General features: G+C 46.5%; 1 protein-coding gene across 1 annotated transcript in view; it reads left to right on the top strand.

The window, feature by feature from the left end:
* The first annotated feature begins 572 nt into the window (after nt 1–572).
* Nucleotides 573–27,385, top strand: part of LOC147620269 (uncharacterized) — a 42,408-nt gene continuing 15,595 nt past the window's right edge. The window contains exons 1-4 of the mRNA XM_086772457.1: nt 573–828; nt 1,032–1,214; nt 1,395–1,481; nt 1,581–1,714. Coding sequence (XP_086628583.1) covers nt 787–828; nt 1,032–1,214; nt 1,395–1,481; nt 1,581–1,714 — 446 coding nt within the window. The 5' untranslated portion in view covers nt 573–786. The remainder of the gene's footprint in view (nt 829–1,031; nt 1,215–1,394; nt 1,482–1,580; nt 1,715–27,385) is intronic.

Below are 27,385 nucleotides of genomic sequence, written 5' to 3'. Positions count from 1 at the left end.
ACTAAGGTTTTTTCAGCAGTTCCACAGCCTCCAACTCCGCCTTCTGCTTGGCCTTCTTTCCATGCCCCCTCTCGAGCCTCCTTTGCCGCCTACTTTGTGGCTTCTTTGGTTTCTTTTTCATTGGCGGTCTGCTCAACCTATTTTTATTTAGTAAAAGGAAGACATGATGTACCATTTGTGCCCTAGATCCTTGTTTCTCACCTGGTTTATGCATCTTCCCTCCAGGAGGGATCTTGCACTTAAGCTCCTCAATATCACACTGCAGTTTGAGAAAAGAAGAATCGTAGGGCACTAGAATGAGAAAAAAAGAATCGTAGAATAACCAATTGAAATGGTTTCTGAATTCTCTGAAGAAAACCGATCGGCCATTAGGATGTGCACATTTTCCCAGAAGCTGCTAAGATACTCTTTGCCCCCCCTCGAGCCTCCTCGGCAGGCTCCTTTATTTGGCATCCATGCAAACTTGCAATCCATTTATACGTGGGCGTGGCAACCCGTGGCTTTTGACAAGATTTGTTTCTAAAATAACATTTTCCAAAGTCCCGTTTTCTAAGGTTAATCCGCTATTAATCAATAATAATTAATGTACAACCCTAAAAACGTTGTGGGGCGCATATATATTGAGGTTATCTGGATTCGACGCCAGAGTAATTTTCCTATGTTTAAAACTGCGCTCTCTCTTCTATAAAACACGAAGGTGGGACTGCGGGAACTGGACGAGGAGAGGCACATTGTCAATGCTCAAGATTTCCCCTAGCTCCAGCACATAAAATCTCCCATTTCATCATGCAGAGATTAAGAACACAGTTCGCGTTGCTCTTGTCCAAGGTACTCTTCATTTCCTTTGCTGATACTTGGCCTCTGATTTATTGTAAAAGTTTTCACCTTTAAGAACCTAGTTGTAGTGTTTTGATCCGAGAGAAATCCATTATATTAGGGTAATGTTTGTCCTGCTGTAATGCGAGGGCTATGCTTAGCCTTCTGTGATACTCTGTTAGGGTAATGTTTAGCTTGCTGTAATGCTTATGCAGGCATTCAAGCATGGAGAAACCAAGTTGCAGTCAGAGACCTACACGAACATTCTGAAGAACTGCCAAGCTCCCTTCATTTCAGCACGCAATATGCAGACTGCCATTGAACCGATGGAAGGCTCAGAAATGCCCACATACTTGAAAACCAAAAAGCTCACCAAAACAGCAGCTCACATCATGCAGGCAAGCCATGCTCCCTTTTCTCACTTTGGGGACACCTATGATCTTGAAATGGGTTGTTGGTCACTGCTTTTCATGGAACGATATTATGTGGTTACATTTTAAATATATTTCCATGGGCATGTGGAGGATGTTCATGTACAGCAACATCTTGATCAAGTTGTAGTTGTTGTGGTTTTGCAGATCTTGGACCGGGAAGCTGTTGCAGAAGTAAAAGCTCAAAGACCTGTCCCGGAACTTAGGCCTGGTGATGTGGTGCAACTCAGAGTCGTAAGATTTCTGCTCTCTCTAGATTTCCTACAGTGGGGCCATCCATAGGGATGATGAAGAGTTTCACTATCTATGGTGTAATTTCAACACTTGCTGCAGGAGGTGCCAGAGAATAAACGGAGAGTTTCTTCATTTCGGGGTATCGTGATGGCGATACGGAGGAGTGGCTTGCAGTCCACTTTTCGGATTCGAAGGTTTTTAGCTGGGGTTGGAGTGGAAATGCTGTTTCCATTGTAAGCACCACAAACTCTTGTGATTGGTCATGGGCTTTAAAGGGATTAACTCGAGTGCATATATTGTGTATGTTTTCTATCAATTAAGAAGCAGAATAAGAAATTTAGATTTTCACGTATAGAGCAGAAGTATGCCACGTGGATCCTTTTGCGACCTGCGTTCACGTGCAGTCTGTACAGAAGCATGCAACGTGCCGTCCTGTGCAGAAGTCTGTACAAAAGCAAGATAAGAGATTTAGATTTTCAAGTATAGAGCAGAAGTAAGCCACATGGATCCTCTTGCAATCTGTGTCACTTGCAGAATGTACAGAAGCATGCATAGCAAACGTGTGAATGTTTCCTGGAGGTCTTTCTGAAGCATTGCATGGGAGACCTGAATCAGGGTAAGGGCATCACATCATCTCGTTTGCTGAAACTCACCTGAAGAGTTCCCAGAAGAGTGGGGAAAGTAAGTGGTATCAGGATGCGTGACTGGGTCTGTAATAGCTGGGGGAGCGAGGTGACAGAAAGAAAATTCCTAGAGTAGTTTGACTCAGATTGGGCCAGTTCTCTAGACACCCTGACGCCCAGGTGCGACAGGCTGGTCATAGTTATGATCTGCTGTGACTGCTTTTTTAACATCCTCCACTCTGCACTACAATTGTGTAGGGCAGCTCCTCTCACCCCTGCCTTCAGCATTTTACTGGGTCATGCTTCATTGAGAAGAAAGATTGGAGCTGGGTTTCCTATTCCCAATGTTTGCAGTAAAATATGTGAAATAGAGACATATTGGAGGAGCATACTGTCGGAATGCACAGCGAAAAATGAGACAACTGCTGTGAGAAAGAAAATGCAGAAGTGTAGAGAGAGAGAAGCTGTATAAACTCTGCTATATACACAAGATCCAGTACAAAATGAAGTGTGGGGGCAAGGGTGGTATTTATACCACCCTAGGCTGCTGGTCGACCAGCCCAAAAACAGTCGACAAGCTGCAGACATGTCCTCAACTGGAATAAATCCAGTTGGCCAGCACACATGGCAGTCGGCTCGGCCAGGACCAGATCAGTCGGCCAGCACAGGAAGTACCCGACGGCTAGCAAAAACTGGGAAAACAATGGAAAAACAAGGAAAAATGGAGACCACTCCTAACTCAGGCGGGCACACCCACAACAGAGGCCCTCACTGCCTATTGAGTAATATGGTACAGACTGGAGATGACTGCTAACACCCCCTCTTTGCTCTTGGATGTGGAACCAACCCCAGTGAGTTGGAGTGCTATCGGAGCATTGCTTGGGATAGAGACTTTGTGAAGAGGTCTGCCGCAATGTCCTTTGTCGACGGTCGAACAATAAACAAGCAAGATGTCACCAGCCAAAATCTTCTCACGAACAAAGTGATATTGTATCTCTATGTGCTTGGTCCGGGCATGGAAGATTGAGTTCCGAGTAGCTCTGGTTATCGCAATGGATGATTGTGGGTCCCTTGTGTGGAAACCAAATCTCGCCAATTAACCTCCGCAACCTCACAACCTCGCAAGCAGCACCACAAGCAGCCCAGTACTCTGCTTCATTAGAAGACAAGGCAATAGTTGGCTGCCTCTTGCTGCTCCAAGAAATAGCTCCTAAGCCAAGGGTAAATCTATAGCTTGATGTAGATCTCCTCGTGTTTGGATCTCCTCCCCAATTCGAGTCACTCCAACCTTGGAGTTTGACTTTGTCCTTCTAGTGTTATAGAAGAGTCCAAGATCCTTCGTACCTTGCAGATACAACAAGATCCGCAATCCTGCGTCCCAATGAGTCTTCAAAGGTGTCTACATGAATGAGCTCAACAGTCCCACTGGAAATCCCAAGTTCAATCTGGCGTTCAGCAGCCAAATCAGTGAACCAACAAGCTTCCGATACAAGGAGGCATCAACTTGCCTAGAAGGACCATTAACTATAAGTTTGGTAGTCGGGTCCATCGGTGAAGAAATAGGCTTGTAGTTCTCCATCCCAAAGGTCTCCAACAACTCATAAACATTCCGCTGTTGTGAAACAAAGAACCCCCTTTGGGTCTGCCAAATCTCCAACCCCAAAAAGAAATGGAGTAAGCCTAAGTTGATTATCTCAAACTCTTTTGGCAAGGCAGCCTTCGTCACAGGTATGTGCTCCACATAACCGCTAGTGAGAATAAGATCATCCACATAAAGGATAATCAATGTTACCATACCGCATTCCTGAAAGAGATACAAGTTAGGATCTGCAAGTAGAAAGGAGGAGTCAATCTTTTGATTCCAAGCCCCAAAGCTTACGGAAGACCATACAAGGCTTCCATAACCTGTAAACCATCCCCTTTGATCTCGGAACCTCAAAGCTTGGAGTTTGCTCAACATACACCTCCTCCTACAAGTCACCATTAAGGAACGTAGATTTTACATCCATCTGATACACCGACCACCGTTGAGAAGAGGCAAGGGCAAAAACTGTCCGAATCGTGGTTATCCTCGCTATCGGTGCAAATGTATCCTCATAGTCGATGCCAGGCCGCTGATCATAGCCCTTAGCTACAAGTCTGGCTGTCACCAACCTGGACATTTCCCAGCATGAAAGGAGTCTGGTGAACTACAGGATGTCTAAATATTTGGAAAGTACAAGCTTTGGGAATGGGGGATTATCCTAGAATACAAAGGACTACACTCCTAAAATTTAGGAGAGTTTCTATTTTTGGCCCGACTCCAATGGAAATTCTGTTCGCGTCATTACATCTGGAATTGAGCAGATACCAAGAGTTGGCAAAGTGCCTATGACAGAATGTCTACCAGTTGGGATATTTTTAGAGGTAAAGATTATGGAAGGACCCATCTCTTAGATTGGGACATGTGGCAAGAAAGTGGACCAAAGTGAGACAAGTGGCCTGACACTTGTTAAAGAAAGGGATCAAAGTGAGACAAGTGGCCTCACACTTGTCACTTCAGCTATTGTGTGGCTCTCCACTTGTCATCGTAACCTTCTCTTGCCATTTTAGCTCATGGGAGGCCCAAATCTATAAATTGGAGCCCTCTCTCTTCATTAATGAGGCTCTCTTGCTACACACTAGCCTCTACCACCGTCCCTAATGATGGCTACTCTCTTTCTCCCTAATGAAGAATACCGGCTGTTGGGGACTGTTTTGGAGGCTTCCATCGCGAAGAAATACTGAAGGCAAGGGTATGTAATCATTTATTATGATTTCTAGCCATTATACTTGTTGTACCAGCATTTGTACTTGCTGTACCTATTGTACCAGCCCTTGTACTTGCTGTACCTACTGTACCAGCCCTTGTACTAGCTGTATCAGCTTTTGTACTTACTGTACTACCCATTGTACCGGTTGTACCAGCTTTTGTACTTGCTATACTTGCTGTATCAGCCATCGTACCGACTGTACCAGCCATTGTACCTGCTATACCAGCCACCATTGTATCGGTTGTACCAACCATTGTACCTGTTGTACCGGCTGAATGGAGAGTTGTACTTGCTGTACCCTTTCTATTGCATGAAGACCCGTGGTTTTTGGGGAAGAATCAGTACCCACACGGAGGTATATGGATTATATTGTTGGCTCGGCATTTCTACAGCCTATGTTCCGGCTTGGTTGCCTCGTGTGTCAGAAATTAGAATACGCAGCGGAGATGATGACCAGATCTGGGAACACGAGAGCAAAAAACGCAGGCAGAAAAACAGCACAGGAGAGAGAGAGATGTAGGCGTGTAACTCTGCTCTGATATACACAAGAAGATCCCGAATATGATACAATGAGTGGTATGGGGCTGGGGGCCTATATATATGTCCCCACATCAGCAGTCGGCCTGCTGTAGGGCAGCCGACTGGACACAGGAACCTCCACGACTGGATAATCACAGTCGGCCAACATCAGAATGGGTCGGCCAGCACCGGAAGAGTCCCACGACTCATGCACTGCAGTCGGCCAGGCTCAGGGTTCTCCTGCCACTACTAGACTGCCTCCCATGCCACAGAAAAATGGGAAAAAATAGGGGAGTGAGGAAAAATGATAAAACACCTGATAAGGGCGGGCACACCCACAACAAAGGCCTTGGTGTATAAATCTAGCCAGGAGATGACTTCTAACACCCCCTCTCAGCTCCTGGCTGTGTAACCAACCACTGGGAGCTGGGGTGCCGCTTGAGCAAATCCTGAGATAGCGACTTCATGAAGAGGTCCACCGTACTGTCCTCCGTCGAACAGAACTCCAGCAAGATGTCATCAGCAACGATCTGTTCACGAACAAAGTGCCTCTGGATGACCATGGGTTCCGCCAGTGGAAGCCCAAACCTGCCATGCAACCTCTGCATCTTCACCACCTCACAAACAGCATCACAAACAGCCCGGTACTCTGCCTCTGTTCTCGACAAGGCAAAAGATGACTGTCTCCAACTGCTCCGTAAAACTGCTCCTGGGCCTGAAGTAGATCCCCTCGTGTCCGGATCTCCTCCCCAAACTGAGTCACTCCAACCGTGGAGTCGGACTCCATCCAACAATCCCCCTCCTGTGTACAAGAGTCCCTGATCCTTTGCATGCCGCAGAAACCACAGGAAACACAATCTTGCCTCCCAAAGAGTCATCCGCAACCATGAGCTCAACCGCCTCATTAGGAAGCTCCTGTCCAATCTGGTGTCCATCAACCAGATCGATGAACCATACAGCTTCTGAGTCACAGAGACATCACACTGGTGACTGCTCACAAGGATCAACACCTGTTACGGTGCAGAAACAAGTCCTGGAAACCTGATGAAACCTGTCAACCACCCCCTCTGAGTCCGGAACCACAAAGCCTGGAGAAACCACCTCCTTCTGCAAGTAAGCAACTGTCACCTGCATGGCTTTCCGAAAGGTCCCCGTGGAAAGAACATCCTCATCTACTGGAGGTTCTATGTCCCGAACACTACGAGACATCAGAGCATAAGTGACCTGTTCAGCTTCCTCTGATTGACGAACACAAGAACTACCAACATCAGTACTGGAAAGTTCCTGCCAACTGCTGCCAACTACTGGTAAGCTATCCACCATCTGGTCCCGGAAAGCCTGTACCTGCAGCGTATCCACACTTGAGTGGCCATTACCAGACTGCCACTCATCACAAACCTGAGGACCTGAGAGAGAGAGAGTGCTGAAAGCCTGTAAACTCCATTCTCCACTCCGCCTTCCCAAACCACTTGGCATGTTGCTTTGTCTCGGAGAGCGATAAAATGCTCATCAAACTCCACCCGTACGCCAGTCTTGCAAACCTGATGCACTGACAACAGATGAAAACCAAGTGTCGGAACATACAACACTTGGGAGGAATGCTCCCCCCCTCTGCCATCAGGAACTATCTCCATCCTGCCCTCCTTCTGAACTGGGATAGTGGACGTATATCCAGTAAGAATATGACCAGAAAGCCTGCAGAGATCCTGTAAACCGGAACGGGAAGGAGTCGTGTGCCTGGAAGCACCACTATCGAGAATCCACTCCCGAGTATCCGTTGCGGAGAGTGCTCCAATCTCCTCCCTGCCTGAAGAAAATAAAACATCGGTGTCCATCACCTCCAGGTGCACAAAAGCCGGAGTCTTCATGATTGCTGTTGAGGAGTCTTCACCCTTCTCGGTCTTCCGCTTGGGGCACTGTCTCTAGTAGTGGCCTTTCTCGCCACAATCATTACAGGTCCTCTCTGCCTTCAGTTTCTCGCGGTCAGCGTCGGACTTCTTCTCAGAAGACTTCTCCGATGAAGCCTTCCCTTTGCCCGAGTTACGGCCTTTCGATCGTTGGCCGGTTAAGGCCTCCGAACCTCCACCCTGAGGAGGGTTCGTGAATCGTTCCTCCTGGTCCAGGACCATTGGCACAAGCTCCTCCCACGTGATGGTGCTGAGCCTGCCACTGGTAATCAAAGAGGAGTAAAATGCTGAGTACGAAGAGGGTAAATGTGACAGCAATGTGATGGCCATGTCCTCTGACGATATCTCATTCCCAGCCTGAAGAACTTCCTGTTGAAGAGCCTGCAGCTTGTTAATATGCTCTCGCATCGTCGCCGACTTTGCAGGGCTCATAACCCGCATCTGTACTTCCAAGGAAATCCTCTTCATGGGCGATACCCTATTGTAAAGTGAGGCCAAATGCTACCATATACCTCTGGCCAGCGTCATATGCTTTACATGATTGATTACCTGCGGTGTGCAGTTGAGAAAAATAAACGAACGGACCCTGGCGTTGACACGATCCCACATCTGTGTCTGGGCCTCCCGGTCCTTTCGGGTTGACGGTAACTCCCCTTCCTCTACTTCCGGCCGTGGAACACCAACAACGACAAAATCGGCGAGGTCGTAGGACTCCAGAACAGAGTCCATTATCACCTTCCATATGCCGTAGTTGCTCCCGTCCAACTGACGGTCCACCGGGAACGTGGGGAGTGTCGGGATCTTCACATGTCTCTCGGCCATCTCAAACAGATCTGCCATAGCGGGGATGTACTCTGAAAAGGGTGGGTGCGTGGGAACAAAGAAGAACTAAAACCTGCAAGTGGCTGTCCAGCAAATCAGCCCGCCTTCCTCTTGCACTTTCTCTTCCCGATCAGCCCAAAACAGTCCACCAATCAGCCACAAAACAGTCCCTCTCTTGCTCACACAAATCCCAAGACCTATCTAGAGCCTAGGCTCTGATACCATGTCAGAATACGCAGCGGAGATGATGACCAGATCTGGGAACACAAGAGCAAAAAACTCAGGCAAAAAAACAGCACAGGAGAGAGAGAGATGTAGGCGTGTAACTCTGCTCTGATATACACAAGAAGATCCCGAATATGATACAATGAGTGGTATGGGGCTGGGGGCCTATATATATGCCCCCACGTCAGTAGTCGGCTTGCTGTAGGGCAGCCGACTGGACACAGGAACCTCCACGACTGGATAATCACAGTCGGCCAGCATCAAAATGGGTCGGCCAGCACCAGAAGAGTCCCACGACTCATGCACTGGAGTCGGCCATGTCACAGATGCAGTCAGCCAGGCTCAGGGTCCTCTTGCCACTACTAGACTGCCTCCCATGCCACAGAAAAATGGAAAAAAATAGGGGAAAAATACGGGGAGTGAGGAAAAATGATAAAACACCTGATAAGGGCGGGCACACCCACAACAAAGGCCCTGGTGTATAAATCTAGACAGGAGATGACTTCTAACATCGTGTTGGGCTGTGTTATGGCATTTGTATATGGGTAATCCGGCATCTCCCGTGGGGAGAGTAAGGCCCTCAAAGCTTGTACATGATATTATTCTCCTTGGGTAATAAAATACTGCAAGGGGGGGGGGGGGGTCGGCCCATTTCGGCCTCTATGCGGTGTCACACGTGCAAGCTCCATTTTCAGCATTTGTGGATGTTTTGTCCAGCTTTATGTTTTATGCAAAGTGATGATGGATATGTGTTAAGGCTGTGGCCATGTTTAAATGTTTTAATATGCATTGATGGTATCAACAAGTGTGTCAAAGGACCTAGTCCCTCGAGTACCCGTCGCGAGTTACATTGGTATCAGAGCATAGGCTTTCTTGGAAGCGGAGGCTTCTTTCTATCAATAAGGAAGAGAAAAGATCTCAAGTGGGGACCACACTTACCATCATTGCTGTTAAGCATGGCCAGCCGCTTCATAGCTTATGAAGCAAGAGCAAGAGCAAGAGCATGAGCATGAGCATGAGCATGAGTAGTAGACAACTTGTTGATCTAAGGATTTATGAATTCACAAAATTTATCTTGGAAGTATGGAGTTGGCTTTATGTGCACACGTTTAGCACTCTTTCCATATGGATATTGTGGATTATATTATCAAGCTTACAGGCAAGCTATATGGAGATAAAGATATCTTAAGGATATGGTGATGAGATATTTCTTTTGCCTTCATGACCAACCTGGCAAAGAAAAGCTCAAGTATACTTTGAGTTTGCAAAGTTGGTGCTTTGGCTATTTACTATGAAGTATTTTTGATGTTCACTAACCCTTGTATAGCTATGCAAGGAGAAAGGTGTTGTCGTTTGCCTTGAGATGGTTTCAGGGAAACATTGTTTATGGCTCCCTTTAATGGGATGAATTCTTTTCATGGCTTCCTTTATTGGGATGGATTATATCCATGGAGATTTCTTTCTTGGATGAGATTTATATAGATATTGGGCTTCACAAGCAATTTCTATGGACGAATCTGTCCGAGTTTATAGAGAAGAAATCTTTGGATATCTCATGGATATGATGCTTTTATGGATGAAGTCCACCTCTACTCCAAGATGTGTGGTTAGCACGAAGTATGTGGTAAGAGTTATGGTATACAAGGATTATGGTATATAGGTCTATGGATTCTTGGACTTCTTTGGATCTATCCTCAAGTTTATGGATTATTCCTTTTGGCTCTCTTTATTTGGGATGCATTGGACTTATGAAACTCATGATTCACATATCTTGTGTAGTGTTCTCTTGTCCTACGTGCTCTCTTGAAGATTGTTTCTACCATGTGAGGGTGGAACAATATAGAGAGCAGATGGAAGGGAACATGGGCACTTCAAAGGGTAGTGACAAGCACAACATACCCTGTGTAGTGTTCTCTTGTCCTACGTGCTCTCTTGAAGATTGTTTCTACCATGTGTGGGTGGAACAATAGAGAGCAGATGGAAGGGAACATGGATACTTGAGAGGGTAGTGTGAGTTGGTGGCCGAAATGCCTACAAACTATTGGTGGCCGAAATGCCTATAAACTATGTGTAGCAGAAATGCTTATGGAACACCAGGTTATCTATGCTTGCGAGTGATTGTTTTATCTTGTTACTTGAGCCCACCTCTCATCCAAGGTGTGTGGTCAGAGTACCAACACGGAGTGCAAGTGGTAAAGTGGACATGACGGGACTTATGTCTATGCCAAGGGTCATGTTGTTGGCAGGAGACTTATTTTGTCTCGCCCATTTACTTGGGACATGGATTATGATATTTGGACTTATGGGACTGTTTTGTCTCTCCCATTTACTTGGGACATGGATTATGATATCTGGACTTATGGGACTGATTTGTCTCGCCCATTTACTTGGGACATGATTATGATATCTGGACTTATGGGATTGTTTTTGTCTCGCCCATTTATCTTGGGACATGATTTTGATATTGGTATTATGGAGACTTATTTAGTCTCACCTATTTCTTTGGAACATGGATTCTTCAGTTGGATTTTTGAGACTGTCTTGTCTCGCCCACTTGATGGGACATGATTATATCTTGAATATATGGCTTGAAGCTTAAAGTTGCAGACAACTTTTAAGAAGTAGGGGAGGATGTCACCAACCTGGACATTTTCCAGTATGAAAGGAGTCTGGTGGACTCCAGGATGTCTAAATATTTGGATAGTACAAGCTTTGGGAATGGGGGATTATCCTAGAATACAAAGGACCACACTCCTAAAATTTAGGAGAGTTTCTATTTTTGGCCCAACTCCGATGGAAATTCTGTTCACGTCATTACATCTGGAATTGAGCAGATACCAAGAGTTGGCAAAGTGCCTATGACAGATTGTCTACCAGTTGGGATATTTTTAGAGGTAAAGATTATGGAAGGACCCATCTCTTAGATTGGGACATGTGGCAAGAAAGTGGACCAAAGTGAGACAAGTGGCCTGACACTTGTTAGAAAAAGGGATCAAAGTGAGACAAGTGGCCTCACACTTGTCACTTCAGCTATTGTGTGGCTCTCCACTAACCTTCTCTTGCCATTTTAGCTCATGGGAGGCCTAAATCTATAAATTGGAGCCCTCTCTCTTCATTAACGAGGCTCTCTTGCTGCACACTAGCCTCTACCACCGTTACAGGCTGCCCTAATGATGGCTACTCTCTTTCTCTCTCACTTGAAGGCTGCCCATGAAGAATACCGGCTGTTGGGGACTGTTTTGGAGGCTTCCATCGCGAAGAAATACTGAAGGCAAGGGTATTTAATCATTTATTATGATTTCTAGCCATTATACTTGTTGTACCAGCATTTGTACTTGTTGTACCTACTGTACCAGCCCTTGTACTAGTTGCACCAGCTTTTGTACTTGTACTACTATCCATTGTACCGGTTGTACCAGCTTTTGTACTTGCTATACTTGCTGTACCAACCATTGTACTTGTTGTACCAGCCATTGTATCTACTGTACCAGCCATTGTATCGACTGTACCAGCCATTGTACTTGTTGTACCGGCTGAATGGAGAGTTGTACTTGCTGTACCCTTGCTATTGCATGAAGACCCGTGGTTTTTGGGGAAGAATCAGTACCCACACGGAGGTATATGGATTATATTGTTGGCTCGGCATTTCTACAGCCTATGTTCCGGCTTGGTTGCCTCGTGTTGGGCTGTGTTATGGCATTTGTATATGGATAATCCGGCATCTCTCGTGGGGAGAGTAAGGCCCTCAAAGCTTGTACATGATATTATTCTCCTTGGGTAATAAAATACTGCAAGGGGAGCGGTCGGCCCATTCCGGCCTCTATGCGGTGTCACACGTGCAAGCTCCATTTTTAGCATTTGTGGATTTTTTGTCCAGCTTTATGTTTTATGCAAAGTGATGATGGATATGTGTTAAGGCTGTGACCATGTTTAAATGTTTTAATATGCATTGATGGTATCAACAAGTGTGTCAAAGGCCCTAGTCCCCCGGGCACCCGCCGCGAGTTTCACTGGCCTTGTGCTTGTCCACCGACCCATCAGATGTATACTTGGTCTTATAGACCCACTTGATACCAATGACTGGCCGTTTTGACAGCCTCGGAACTAACTCCCCAGTGTTATTCTTCTCAATTGCTTCAAATTTCACTTGCATGGCTTTCCTCCAAGTCTCCTGGGAAAGAGCTTCCTTAACGGAAGTGGGCTATTTGTCCCGAATGATATGAGATATTAAAGCATAGCTCACCTGTAACAGCTCCTATGATTGACTTTTATCACCAACTTTGCGCGATCTTCGAGGTCCATCCTTTGTGGTCCACTCGGAGGGATACTTCGTAACACTTTACTCCCGAATGGTATCCAATAACCACTTTGGTACTCGAACAGAACGCGGAGCCTCGTGCTGCTGCTCGGGCTCAACATCTACAACTGACTGAGGCTGTCTAGCTGGAAAAATAGCCTAGGAGTCATCCTCAGACTCATTTGGTTCTCCAAGAAGTGGTGGCTCATCAACAACAATGGAAGCTGGAACATGCTCATCAAAGACAACATCCCTACTGACAACAACCTCGTTCCGCTCTGGGTCATATAACCCGAAGCCTTTGGAAAGAGAGTTATATCCCACAAATACAAGCTTCTCGGACTTTGAGTCAAGCTTCCCTCTCTGCTTCTTTGGAATGTGAACATAGGTATCACTCCCAAACACACGGTAATGGGAGACATTTGGTTTCCTACCAAAATAAGCCTCATATGGAGTCATCTTAGGTACTGAAGTCGTTGGAGATCGGTTGAGGGTATGGACAGCTGTAGCCATAACCTCTCTCCAAAGTGGACGAGGAAGAGGACGATGCTCGCATCGTTCTCGCCATCTCGACCACAATCCGGTTCTTAATGCTCAACTACTCCATTCTCTGAAGGTGAACTTGTATTGGCCAACTCCCGCTTGATGCCATGCTCCGCACAAAACCGCACAAAAGCATTAGAAGAGAACTCCCCTTCTTTGTCAGTCTTCACCTACAATCCTCCAGACTCCTTCTCCACCATAACATGCCACTTCTTGAACCGACCCAAGGCTTGGTCCTTCTGGGAAAGAAAATAAACCCATGTAAACTTGCTACAATCATCCACAAGCAGCATAAAATACAAAGAACCTCCCAAAGACGAGGTCCTAATAGGTCCACACAAGTAAGTGTGTACCAACTCAAAAGGTTTTGAAGCCCGCCTAGTAGCCTGCTTCGGAAAAGATTCCTTGTGTTGCTTACCACGAATGCAAAAACTACAATGTCCTTGCCTGCTGGCAACATCTAGCAAGCCATCCATCATCTGGTCTTGGAAAGCCCGCCGTAGTGCATCCACATTCAAGTGGCCAAAATGGAAATGCCACAAATCACCGAGCTAAGTACCTGTCAAAGAAGAGAGTGCTGAGAGTTTGTAGATTCCATTCTCCACTCTGTCTTCCCAAACAACCCACCTATTGCTTTGTCTCGGAGAGCAACAAAATGCTTATCAAACTCCACCCGTATGCCAGCCTTGCAAACCTCATACACTGACAAAAGATAAAAACCAAAAGCTAGGACATAAAGAAACCGGGAGGAATGCTTTCCCCCTTTGCCATCAAGAATAATCTCCAACCTGTCCTCACTGTGAATCGGGATAGTGGATTTGTCACCAATGAAGATGTGACTTGTCTGCCGTCGAGGATCTTGTAATAACTCTCAGGAAGGAGTCATGTGCCCGGAAGCACCACTATCAAGAATCCACTCCCAAGTTTCCCTAGTGGTGTGACCAACTGTCTCCCTGCCCAAAGAAGATGAAGCATCTGTGTCCATAATCTCCAAGTGCACAAAAATTGGAGTCTTTGCAGCTGCAGCTGAAGAATCAGCACTTTTTTCGGTACTCCGCTGAGGACACTTCCTCCAATAGTGACCCTTTTGGCAACAATGGTTATAGGTTCGCTTGGCCTTCAAAGCATCACGCTCTGAGTCGGACTTCTTCTCAGAAGACTTCCCTTTGCCCTTGTTGTTGCGGCCTTTCGACCGTTGGCCAATCAAGGCCTCAGAACCTCCGCCCTCTAGAGGTGCATCTCCGGAGGTTTGACAGAAACTCAGTAAGAAGGACTTTGTGTGAACATATGCTCTTATGTGTGTGTGTGTGTGTGTGTGTGGAGTGCGTGTGAGAGCATATCTTGATATAGAGTTCTACACCACTATAGGGCACTGATGACGTTAGTGGGGATGTCGTAGTATCTAGTCCATACTATGCATAATGGAGTTGATAGTTATATAGTCTTGTGGGTTGACCACCATGAGTATATGACATGCACGTTTCTAAAAGGTGAATTTGGGCATGTTCCTGGATTCATCTAGATATATATATACATACATACATATATATATATATATATATATATATATCTATATATATATATATATATACATACATACATATATATATATATATATATATATCTATATATATCTACATATCTATATGTATATATATATATATATATATGTATGTATATATATCTATATATATCTACATATCTATATGTATATATATATATATATATATGTATGTATGTATGTATGAAACCGGCCTCTGATAGAAAACCAGAGTGCGGTAAGAGCTAACACCCGTCCACTTGTAGTCTAGATGATAAACAAAACACAGATTGAGGCTAGAGTGCCCAAATCTGAAAACACAACGACACCTGTTGGCCCCAAAGCTTGGCGCCCCTTGCGGTATTTCTTTATTCCATTAAAATAATATGTATGGCTGAGTACAACATAAAAACCAGCCAAGAGTTTACACCTGTAGTCCAATCTGACTGCCCACAAATCCTTCTCAGCACAGAGGATCTATGCACACAGATCTGTGTCTTCAAACAACACACTGTGCCTCCCTCTGATCAGCCAAGTTCACAAAGCAGGCCAGCCATGGGCATACATCTGGCATAACTCATAAGCATGATACATCTTCTCAGCTCAACATACATGTGCTGTTCAATCCCTGTCTTAATCTCTTGTCAATCTGCTATTCTCCTCCTCTCACAAGGAGCCAGATAATACATACCTGTAGCAGACATCAAGCAATAGAAAGAGAGATGGATGAACAGAGTCAAGGCTTACCAGGTTCAGCTCGTGAAACAACTCTGGAAGAAGCGACAGCACTAATCTGTGCCTGCAGGCACTTGAACCCACAATCCTGCTTCACACATGTGCTTGCACTTGCCTGTATCTTCCTCCTGATGCTCACTCCTATGCTGTCCTTGTAAAGCACAGATCTGAAAATCAGCACTGTACTTGATTGTACCTGCCTGTACTTGCCTGTACTTGCCTGTACTTGACGGTACGGGCTGTTTCTACAGAGAATTCAGAAGTAGCCGCCTGCTGATTTGCTGCTGGTTGCCTGCGCCGACTGCTACAGTACTGTCCAGCTCTTGTACTTACCCCAAAACTGGCCGTACAGTGTACCTGCAGAAGGTACAGGACTGTACTTTCAGTCGTACAACCTGTTCAGCCTGTGTTCAGCAGCTGCAGCCGCCTGTTGCTGCCTGTATCTGTCCACAGCTCAGCGCCGCCTCTGTCCACAGCAGTACTTGCTGTCGTACGGACCTGTACGGCCTGCTCCAGCACACAGTTCCCAGAAAACAGCCACAAAAAAACAGTCTTCTGCAGGCGCCTTCCTCCTTCTGTGCTTTTCCACGCATGAGCACATGCTTTTGCTCCACGACTCCCAAAAGGGAAGAGAGAGAGAGAGAGAGAAGAGAGAGAAACTCTCCAAAAGTGGCTCCTCCCCCAAAAATAATAATAATCCCTAGGGCCCAACTTGAATAAGTTCCCTAGGGCCACTAAGGCCTAGGGGCAACTTTTATAAACATTAAAAGTTAATGTTTTAATGTTCCCCCTTCACACCTAGGGTTGTCCACACATCTTTAAACACTGTCCGGGCACCCCCCATGTGAATCATAAAATATTCTGACCTTGCAACCACCATGCCCACACTTGTCCTGCTCCATTTTCACAGGGCCATGACATACCCCCCTCTTGAAAGATGGCAAGCGTCCTCGATTGCATTCTGGTGATGCATCAAAATATCCAAAGTGAAATATACAATATGGCAAGATCAGCGTCCCAATCTCTCTGAGCCATACACATGTATCAATATTCACTGCAAACCAATGGCATAATAATAGTCCAAGTTGTATACCACTGTGAACCATACATATCCACAAAAATTTCCATGTGACTAGTACACATATATCATAGAAGTCCCATAAATAGATGTACTGTCAGCCTCAGTACCTTCGGATGAGATAAAATCTGCACCAAGCGACCTCTAGATGTCATCTGAGCCTGTCTGTATCAAGGGAGTGGAGGTGCTACCCCCCTCTTGAGCATCAGGTAATGCTCCAGACCCATGCTCTGCTGAACCTGAATGAGCCACAATAAGAGTCGGCTCTAACTCAAAGGCATCGAGATAAAGCTGCAAAACCTGAGGTGAATCTGTTAAGTCACCTTCCTCCATCCACTTCGCATCCATCGGTGAATAGTTCTTGAACTTCACAAGATAGCGACGGGAAACTTTACCTCGTACCTTCCTTTCTTTATGTGCCAGTATCTGCTCTGGAATCAGAACCTCATCAAGTTCCTCAACTTCCGGCTGAGCCTCATCTGATACATCCTCAGGCACATCCCCACGGAAAGGTCTAAGAAGACTCACGTGAAAAGCATTGTGAATCCTCCAGTGATCTGGTAACTTCAAACGATAGGTTACCTCACCAATCTTTTCCAAAACCTGAAAAGGCCCATAATATCGCATGCTCAACTTAGGGAATAAGCGCTCTTTACCCTTCATCTTCTTGAGTCTAGCCTTTTCAAAGCGCAAAAGAACCCAATCACCCAATGCAAACTGTAAATCACGTCTGTGACGGTCTGCGGCTTTCTTTTGCTTCTGCTGAGTTTTCTGGAGGGCCAACTTAACTCTCCGATAAGCTTCATCCAAGCTCTCCACATACTGATCAGCTTCAAAAATCTTATCCTTTGTATGTAAAATGGGTGGTATCTTCTTCCCTCCTTCTACAATCTCAAAAGGCGCCTTGCCTGTCGAGCTATGTACAGTGTTGTTATATGCAAACTCCACCAAAGGAAGATACTTTTCCCATTGTTGCTTGTGCTCTGACACATAACACTTGAGAAGATCCAACACTGTAGAGTTAGCCTCTTCTGACTGACCATCTGTCTGTGGATGAAATGACGATGAAAACTTGAGAGTTGTACCCATGTTGTCAAACAACCCTCTCCAAAACAAACTCGTCATCCGTGGATCACGGTCACTAATGATAGACGTAGGCAAGCCATGATACTTGAAGATGTTCGCCATGAACAACTTCACCATATGATCCACTTTAATTGTCTTCCTCACGGGAATGAAATGAGCCTGCTTACTGAACCTGCATATGATAGTCCAGATGCCATCATTTCCCGTTTGTGTCCGTGGAAGATCAAATACAAAATCCATGGCAATGCTCTCCCAAGGTCTATCCGGAATAGGTAAAGGCTGTAATAACCCTGGTGTCTTCTGACGGTCAAACTTTACCTTCTGACATACGATGCATTGCCTCACAAAGGCATCAACATCTCTTCTCAAGGTTGGCCAATAAAAGAAAGTCTCCACTGCTTTGACCGTGGCGTCAATACCTCTATGACCTGCATACGGTGGAGCATGACTTTCAATCATAACCTTGAGTCGCAATGGCCTGGTAACACACAGTCTGCCATGCATCAATAAAAACCCATCTCTGAGAGTGTAATGCTCATGCCGCTGACCCTCAGACATCTGATCATACAACCTTTCAAAATCCTCATCATGGGCATACTGCTCTTTCATTTCATCAAGCTCATGATGATAAGCAAGTGAAACAGCAGAAACCTGTGGCTTGCGTGACAAAGCATCTGCCACTACATTCTTTTTGCCTTCCACATGCACAATCTGGAAGTGAAACATTGACAAAAAGTTTGCCCAACGCATATGCTTCTCTGAAAGCTTAGTCTGCGTGAGGAAGTAACGCAAGGTCTGATGATCTGTCTGCACAGTGAAATCAGCCCCAAGCAAGTAGTGTTTCCATGTAGAAAGAGCGTGAATTACAGCCAACATCTCTTTCTCATACACCTGTAAATGCTTCTCGGCATCTTGCAAAACTCTACTCTCATAGGCTATCACATGTCCCTCTTGCATGAGAACTGCACCAATACTACTTCCACATGCATCACACTGGACAACAAAAGCCTTTCGGAGGTCCGGTAACACCAATACTGGGTCCGAAGTAAGCTTTTCTTTGAGCTTTTTGAATGCTGTAATTTCCCGATCAGCCCATCTAAACGGAGTTGCTTTCTTCGTCAAAGCATGAAGAGGTGAAGCAATTTCAGCAAAGTGCCGTATGTAACGCCTGTAATAGGAACACAATCCTAGAAAGCTGCGTACATCATGCACGGTCCTCAAAGCTGGCCAATTAAGTATTGCTTCCACCTTTGCTGGATCCATACGGACTCCATGACCAGACACTATATGCCCCAAGAAATGTATATCCTGCAAGAAAAACTCACTCTTCTTGCCATTAACCACCAATCTATGGTTTCTGAGTTCTGCAAACACAATGGCCAAATGCCTTCTATGCTCTTCCTCAGTTTGTGAATGCACAATCATATCATCAAAGAATGTGCCCACAAACTCTCTATGAGGTCGGAAAATCCTGTCCATCATTCGGTTAAATGTGGCAGGCGCATTCGTCAAACCAAAGGGCATAACCAAGAACTCATACAACCCAAACGTGGTTCGGAATGCTGTCTTATGCACATCCTCGAGTCTAATGCGTATCTGATGATACCCGCTTTTCAAGTCAATACGACTAAAAACTGTGGAGCCCTGTAAGCGGTCCAAGATGTCATCGATCCTCGGTATGGGGAATCGATTCTTGATGGTATTCTTATTGAGCGCCCTGTAATCAATACACATGCGCCAAGAACCATCCTTCTTCTGCACTAAGAGCACAGGTGAGCAAAAGGGTGATGAGCTAGACTGTATCAACCCCTTATTCAATAGCTCCTGCACCTGACTCATTATCTCTTCCTGTTGGGCTGCACTAACACGATACGGCGGTCTATTCGGTGGAGTACTACCAGGAATCAGATCTATAGCATGATCTTCTGGCCTCTCAGGAGGTAATTCTCCTGGCAATGACTCGGAAAAACAGTCTTGAAACCCACTTAAGAAATCAGCCCTGTCCTTATCTAACATTGACAAATTAGACTTAGACTCATCATCCTGTGCATCCTTTACATAAATCAAGTACGCGGAAAGATGCTTTTTCATTACTGATGAAATCGCCGAAGCGGATACAATAGGAACAGATTCCCCTTTGAGTTTTACATCCAATACATGCTCTTTCCCTCTATGAGTCAGAGTAATTTTCCTGTTGTAAGTATCCACCACCGCATGTACCCTGTGGCACCATGGCATCCCCAACAAAACATCACAGCCATCCAAAGGCATGATGAAGAACTCTTCGCTGTCCACATAACCTTGCAAATGAAGCCGAAGCTTCCCAATGATAGGAGTAACGGGTTCTGCATACCCTGCACAACTCTGTAGCTTCACCACTTAGCTGCTCCCCCACAAGATCAGGAACTAAGCCTGCAGAAGGCTTTGGTTTCTTTGGCTTGGGCTCTCCTTTATTGTCAGGGTCCTTCTTGGACGTTCTCTTGGGACAATTGAATGACATATGCCCCTCTTCAGTACAGTAAAAACACTTTTGAGCATCTCTCAAAGCCTGTCTTTCCTCAGAAGTCCTGTTGGGCATGGGCAACTTCTTATACTTTGTCTCTGTAGACCCTTTAGCATCACGAGAAGCATGCCCAAATTTTTCAGCTTTCTTGCCCAATTTCTTACTGCCTTTAAACCCAGATGAACCACCTGTGAGTAACGCATTAGCTGTCATAGCATTTTCAATCATCTGTGACATGTTCGTTACTCTTGTCTTTATACAGTAATCGCGTACCTCCTTGGGCAGCCCACAACAATACTTCTCAACCTGCTCAGATAATGGCACGGCACGATAAGAAGTCACTAGGAGTAGAGCTTCCCAAAACTTCTTGTTATAGTCTTCCAAACTATCACACTTTGAAGCATCCAGCTTGTGCCATGCTGTCATAACATCCACCTCAAATGTAGATGTGAGCCATACGGAAGAGAAAACCTGTTTGAATTGGACCCATGTGGTGGGTGCTATGCCCTGCAAAAGAAGAGTAGACCACCACTGCAAAGCATTGCCCTTGAGAAAAGTGGCAGCTTTCCTCACCTTTGAGGACTCTGTGTAATTCCCACCAGAAAAAGCAGCATCAAACTGCTGTAAAAAGGAAAGTGCCTTCAATTTATCCTTGGCCCCACTAAAAGTGTCAAACTTCACTGCAGCTCCCCCTTCCTTGTAATCCTTCGCCTTGCCCATAGGCGTTAGATTATCATATGGAAGTGGTTTCGTAAGATTGCTGCCCCCAACATTCATACCCATCATTGGGTCAACATTTCCCATTCCAACACCAGGCATACCATACATCCCAGCCATGTTTCCATACATTCCACTATGCATACCTGGCTGCATGCCACCAAACATATTGCCTTGCATCCCAGGTTGCATGCTTCCAAACACATTTCCTTGCATACCGGACTGCATACCACCATACATATTCCCTTGCATGCCAGGCTGAAAATTGGCTCCAAAAGGCCCATACATACCCATGCCTCCCTGAGGATAACCCCCAGTCATGGATTGAAACACTGAGCCACCACCAAAGTACCCTGGATGCATGTTCTGCTGAGGAATAGGTGGCTGTCCATAGAAGGAACTCTGTGGGTTTGCACCAAAAGCATGCTGCATGTTCGGAAACTGTGCAGGAGATGGATCCTGTGGAGTGGTACCACTATGACCTTGAGAAAGATTCTTCGAACGAACCTTCTTCTTCTTTTTCTGGGGCTCTGTGCGGGGCTCTGAGCGAGATCTCAAAAATTCAGCAAATCTCTCACTCTGTGTGAGCTGCATAAAAGTATCCATAACACTAGCCAAGCGATCTTTGAACCGAGCATCATCATCCTCTTTACCATGCACATCTTCTGGCTGTGTTACATCCTCATAAGGCTCAACATCTGCAGCCTGTTCTCCTGCAAAAATATCCTCAGATACATCTCTTTCAGGAGAAGTCTCTTGCTCTTCTTCTTCATGATAGAAGTACTCTTCCTCTGTATCAGACATGATTGCTGAATTTTCAGCGATAGCTTTCTTCAAAGCAACCACGAGCTCACCCCCTTCAGAAAGTTGATGATTGGTCCCGGGGACGGAACCTTGAAACCGGCCTCTGATAGAAAACCAGAGTGCGGTAAGAGCTAACACCCGTCCACTTGTAGTCTAGATGATAAACAAAACACAGATTGAGGCTAGAGTGCCCAAATCTGAAAACACAACGACACCTGTTGGCCCCAAAGCTTGGCGCCCCTTGCGGTATTTCTTTATTCCATTAAAATAATATGTATGGCTGAGTACAACATAAAAACCAGCCAAGAGTTTACACCTGTAGTCCAATCTGACTGCCCACAAATCCTTCTCAGCACAGAGGATCTATGCACACAGATCTGTGTCTTCAAACAACACACTGTGCCTCCCTCTGATCAGCCAAGTTCACAAAGCAGGCCAGCCATGGGCATACATCTGGCATAACTCATAAGCATGATACATCTTCTCAGCTCAACATACATGTGCTGTTCAATCCCTGTCTTAATCTCTTGTCAATCTGCTATTCTCCTCCTCTCACAAGGAGCCAGATAATACATACCTGTAGCAGACATCAAGCAATAGAAAGAGAGATGGATGAACAGAGTCAAGGCTTACCAGGTTCAGCTCGTGAAACAACTCTGGAAGAAGCGACAGCACTAATCTGTGCCTGCAGGCACTTGAACCCACAATCCTGCTTCACACATGTGCTTGCACTTGCCTGTATCTTCCTCCTGATGCTCACTCCTATGCTGTCCTTGTAAAGCACAGATCTGAAAATCAGCACTGTACTTGATTGTACCTGCCTGTACTTGCCTGTACTTGCCTGTACTTGACGGTACGGGCTGTTTCTACAGAGAATTCAGAAGTAGCCGCCTGCTGATTTGCTGCTGGTTGCCTGCGCCGACTGCTACAGTACTGTCCAGCTCTTGTACTTACCCCAAAACTGGCCGTACAGTGTACCTGCAGAAGGTACAGGACTGTACTTTCAGTCGTACAACCTGTTCAGCCTGTGTTCAGCAGCTGCAGCCGCCTGTTGCTGCCTGTATCTGTCCACAGCTCAGCGCCGCCTCTGTCCACAGCAGTACTTGCTGTCGTACGGACCTGTACGGCCTGCTCCAGCACACAGTTCCCAGAAAACAGCCACAAAAAAACAGTCTTCTGCAGGCGCCTTCCTCCTTCTGTGCTTTTCCACGCATGAGCACATGCTTTTGCTCCACGACTCCCAAAAGGGAAGAGAGAGAGAGAGAGAAGAGAGAGAAACTCTCCAAAAGTGGCTCCTCCCCCAAAAATAATAATAATCCCTAGGGCCCAACTTGAATAAGTTCCCTAGGGCCACTAAGGCCTAGGGGCAACTTTTATAAACATTAAAAGTTAATGTTTTAATGTTCCCCCTTCACACCTAGGGTTGTCCACACATCTTTAAACACTGTCCGGGCACCCCCCATGTGAATCATAAAATATTCTGACCTTGCAACCACCATGCCCACACTTGTCCTGCTCCATTTTCACAGGGCCATGACAATGTATGTATGTCTACACTCCAATCGTCGATTGGCTCTACAGATATGTATATAAGCATGGACATTGTTTTTTTTTCGAGAAAACAATCCTTCTATTAGTTAATGAATAAAAGAGCCACAAAGGGTTAGATACAACCACGAAAGGCTAAATACAAACTCGCCTCATTAGGGGCGAGAATCAAATGGTCAAAAGGGGAAGACTTCTCCTTCGGCTGGCCGCTCTGTGAGGAGAAGGCTATCTCATACAGGGGGGAGGGGTGGGGAACAACCTCAGAGGCGGTCTGTAATGCCAAGTGGGGTCACCACCTCTAACTGTGAGAAATGGGCCAGGCCTCCAAAGCCTCAAGAAAGCTTCATGCCGCTTCCGCATGCGGTAAGAACCTCCCTGTAACTTCCCCCAGTGATCACGGAGGGTGTGAATGAGACCGAGCCATATGCTCCTGATGGACTCAGCTGGCGGAGTGTGGGTACCCTCGATGGCATTGCTGCATCTAGCTCGCTAAATGTGCCAAGCTGCTATGGTACTACAAATCTCCCATCTCTGGCATGAGCTTGGTCGCCAGTCGCCTGTAGGTGGAGCTGTGATGGGAACTCCTGCAATACGATGGTGAGAGACTTGAAGGGTTAGTCCTCCCCCATCCTCCTCATAAGCCCTGACCACTAGCCTTTGTGGCCCAAGCAACAGTGTCCCATGTAATGATCTGGGTTGATGCCCTGTCCATAGTGAAGATGCGGGGAATCCGTTGCCAAATCTGCTGAGCCTTCGGACAATCCAAAAGGCAATGTCTTTTGAGTGTCATGTGCATCCTGCACTTGGATACCAGGTAGACATAATTGTACAGAAGGTGCAAGACCTGGGGTGGAAAACTAGTCCCATGTGAGCCCAGTCCGGGACAGGTCAACCAAGGTCCCACTCCAGTCGTCTGAGGTCAGGTGCATTGTCCTGCACATGAAACAGTGCCAGTCCGCGCTGTGAGTCTCCCTTTGGAATGATGTCAATGGTTATGTGTATCTGGTATGACACCGGATGCCAAACCTGCAGACATTTAGGGTTTGCATATAGGAATGGGGCCAGCCCATAGGGCTGCCCCAAGAACAGATATGTGGGCATGGGGGAGGTGTAGAACCACCCCCATAGGGGCCAGGAAGGCCTTGGCTGTGTCCACCAGCGATGCGATGGGCATGGAAGGGCTGTAGGCCAGCCCTAGGGCCCTTGGAAAGGCAGCTGATAGAGCATCCAGCCTTGAGAGGGCTGTCGGCCAGGTGTGGGGCAGCCCACACAGGCTGCCCAGCAGCCAGAGATAGAAGCGCACGGTGGCCAGCCCCCATTTATGTGATGCACAGATTTTTCTAGCATTTTATGCTATTTATACAGTCCTTGGACTATTTTCACCCGCTTGGATTTAATACAGCCGGCCAGCACCCTGGAGGGGTATAAATACCCATGGCAAAATTTTAGTCCATTCATGTCCCTCGAAGGACGGTTGGTTTTCAGCCCCGGAAGTCCCACACGCATAGTGCGTTTTCCTGCTATGGCAAGCTTCGACGATGAGAGAGACCAAGAACCTTGGGACCAAAGTGCACTAGGCAGCCCAGCTAGGGCATCAGGCATGAGTGTGTTAGAGATGTTCCAGCAGATGATGCGAGCAATCGCAGACCACGTTTTCCATCTCCTCCCTCGCCTTTCGTATCCCAGATTCCAGATCCTCTACATAGGGACCCTCTCGACGGGTCACGACTGTAGCCCAGTTCGATGCTCGAGTTGCAGATGCGTGCATTGGAGATCCGACAATGCGAAGATGAAGCCATGCGACATGTGGAACATGAGCGTTACCTTGCGGCTTTGGATGCAAGATTGACACCGGCGGCTTCCTCGAATCATTTTTAATCGAGAAAATGAACTTCAGTAAGTATAATGGTAAACTTGACCCCACAACTCTCTATTCATGGTTGCATCAATTTGAAGCTTACTTTGCCGCAGTTAGAAAGAATGATATTGACAGAGTGATCTTAGCCAGTTGGTACTTGGAAGGTGAGGCCATTTCTTGGTGGACCCAGTGGGCTCATGCCCACACCAGATTAGGTATGGCAGCTTATGTTTGGGATGAGTTTGTCCGCGACCTTAAGCAGTGGTTTCTACAGCCCCATTACCTTGAGCGACTCGAAGACGAGTTTAGGGGAGCGCGTTAGAACACGCAACCAGTCCTTCAGTTTGCCAATAGAAATTTCTTGCTATGGCAAGCTTCGACGACGAGAGAGACCAAGAACCTTGGGACCAAAGTGCACTAGGCAGCCCAGCTAGGGCATCAGGCATGAGTGTTAAAGAGATGTTCCAGCAGATGATGCGAGCAATCGCAGACCAGAGTACCAAGTTGGAAGAGCAAAATGCGTAGATACTGGCTCTGGAAGAGCGCACTCGTTCTCCAGCGCGGCATTTTCCATCTCCTCTCTCGCCTTCCGTATCCCAGATTCTAGATCCTCTACATAGGGACCCTCTCGACGGGTCACGATTGTAGCCCAGTTCGATGCTTGAGTTGCAGATGCGTGCATTGGAGATCCAACAATGCGAAGACGAAGCCATGCGACATGTGGAACATGAGCGTTACCTTGCGGCTTTGGATGCAAGATTGACACCGGCGGCTTCCTCAAAACATTTTTTATCGAGAAAATGAACTTCAGTAAGTATAATGGTAAACTCGACCCCACAACTCTCTATTCATGGTTGCATCAATTTGAAGCTTACTTTGCCGTAGTTAGAAAGAATGATATTGACAGAGTGATCTTAGCCAGTTGGTACTTGGAAGGTGAGGCCATTCCTTGGTGGACCCAGTGGGCTCATGCCCACACCAGATTAGGTATGGCAGCTTATGTTTGGGACGAGTTTGTCCGCGACCTTAAGCAGCGGTTTCTACCGCCCCATTACCTTGAGCGACTCGAAGACGAGTTCAGGGGAGCGCGTCAGAACACGCAACCAGTCCTTCAGTTTGCCAATAGAATTTCGACCTTATGTTTGCGATTAGGCTTATCTAATACGGACAAGAAAGGGCAATTTCTATATGGCCTTGACACGTAAATCCAGTGGGAGGTGTGTATGTTGAAGCCAGCCACCTTCGAAGATGCACTCTCGCTTGCGCAGAGTGCTAAGATGAAGCACAGTGGTAGCAAGCCCAAGACTTCCCAGTTGACTACTCCCAAGGCTACCGCCTCGCCCGGGGGGGAGGCCAGAACGAGACAGGGTCTTTTCCAGGACAGAGCACGGGAGCCTCTGGCTTCAAGAACTCGAACAATGCATCCAAGCTTACTCCAAACGAGAAAGCGGAGGCAGGCCAGACTGGTGGCAAGTTGAGTGCTGAGGAGATTGCTCAGTACAAGGAGGAGGGTAGGTGTTTCTTTTGTCATACAAAAGAACACTTCTCCGGAGTGTCCTGAGAAGACTACCGCTCCAAAGACCGCCGCCTCAGCCTCCACAGCTTCCGTGGTGAGCCCAACTCCCACACAAACCCTAGTGGCTGCCCCTAGTTCTTCAAATCCCAATGCTTTAGTTGGAGCAATCATTAGCTGGGAGCTCGAAGATAAGCAGAAGGGCATCCATGACCAGGAGTATTAGTGCAACGAATTGCTCAAGACATTTGGCTACATAGGTGGCCAAAGAGTCGTTGTCTTGTTTGACAGCGGTTGCACGGAGGACGTGGTCACGGAACAGGTCGCTCGGCGTGTCCGTTTCGTCTTGACTTCGGTGGACAAGCAAGTTGAGGGTTTCAGCACAGGCATGACAACGAGCGTCAAGTATGGAGCTCTAGGTATTAAGTTAGTTATTCAGGGTATAGAGTTTGTGCATGATTTTATGATTGCTCCTCTTGTAGGAGCACACATAATATTGGACATTCAATGGTTTCACAAGTTCCTTTCTGATGTCAAGTGGGACAAGCACACTTTCCAGATTAATCGGAATGTGTCAAACGCCCCAGTGACCATTAAGTGCCCTCGAGTCAGCCAACCTTCTTAAGGCCTTCACAGCAGGCGGCCAACAACTTTGGTGGCCGCATATGAAAAGGCACCTTTTTGCTGTGTAAACAGGTCGTTGGAGTATATCTACAGTCCAACCCCTTGTAGCAAACTGACCAGCAGCCATATGTGCCTATAAAAGCCAAGGCTTGTCTAGGGATTTTATCGTC

The sequence above is a fragment of the Cibotium barometz genome, chromosome 32 (genome assembly GCF_041138505.1).
Source record: "Cibotium barometz isolate CiBa-2024 chromosome 32, ASM4113850v1, whole genome shotgun sequence".
Classification (NCBI taxonomy): Eukaryota; Viridiplantae; Streptophyta; class Polypodiopsida; order Cyatheales; family Cibotiaceae; genus Cibotium; species Cibotium barometz.
This window is presented reverse-complemented; position numbering and strand designations above follow the sequence as displayed.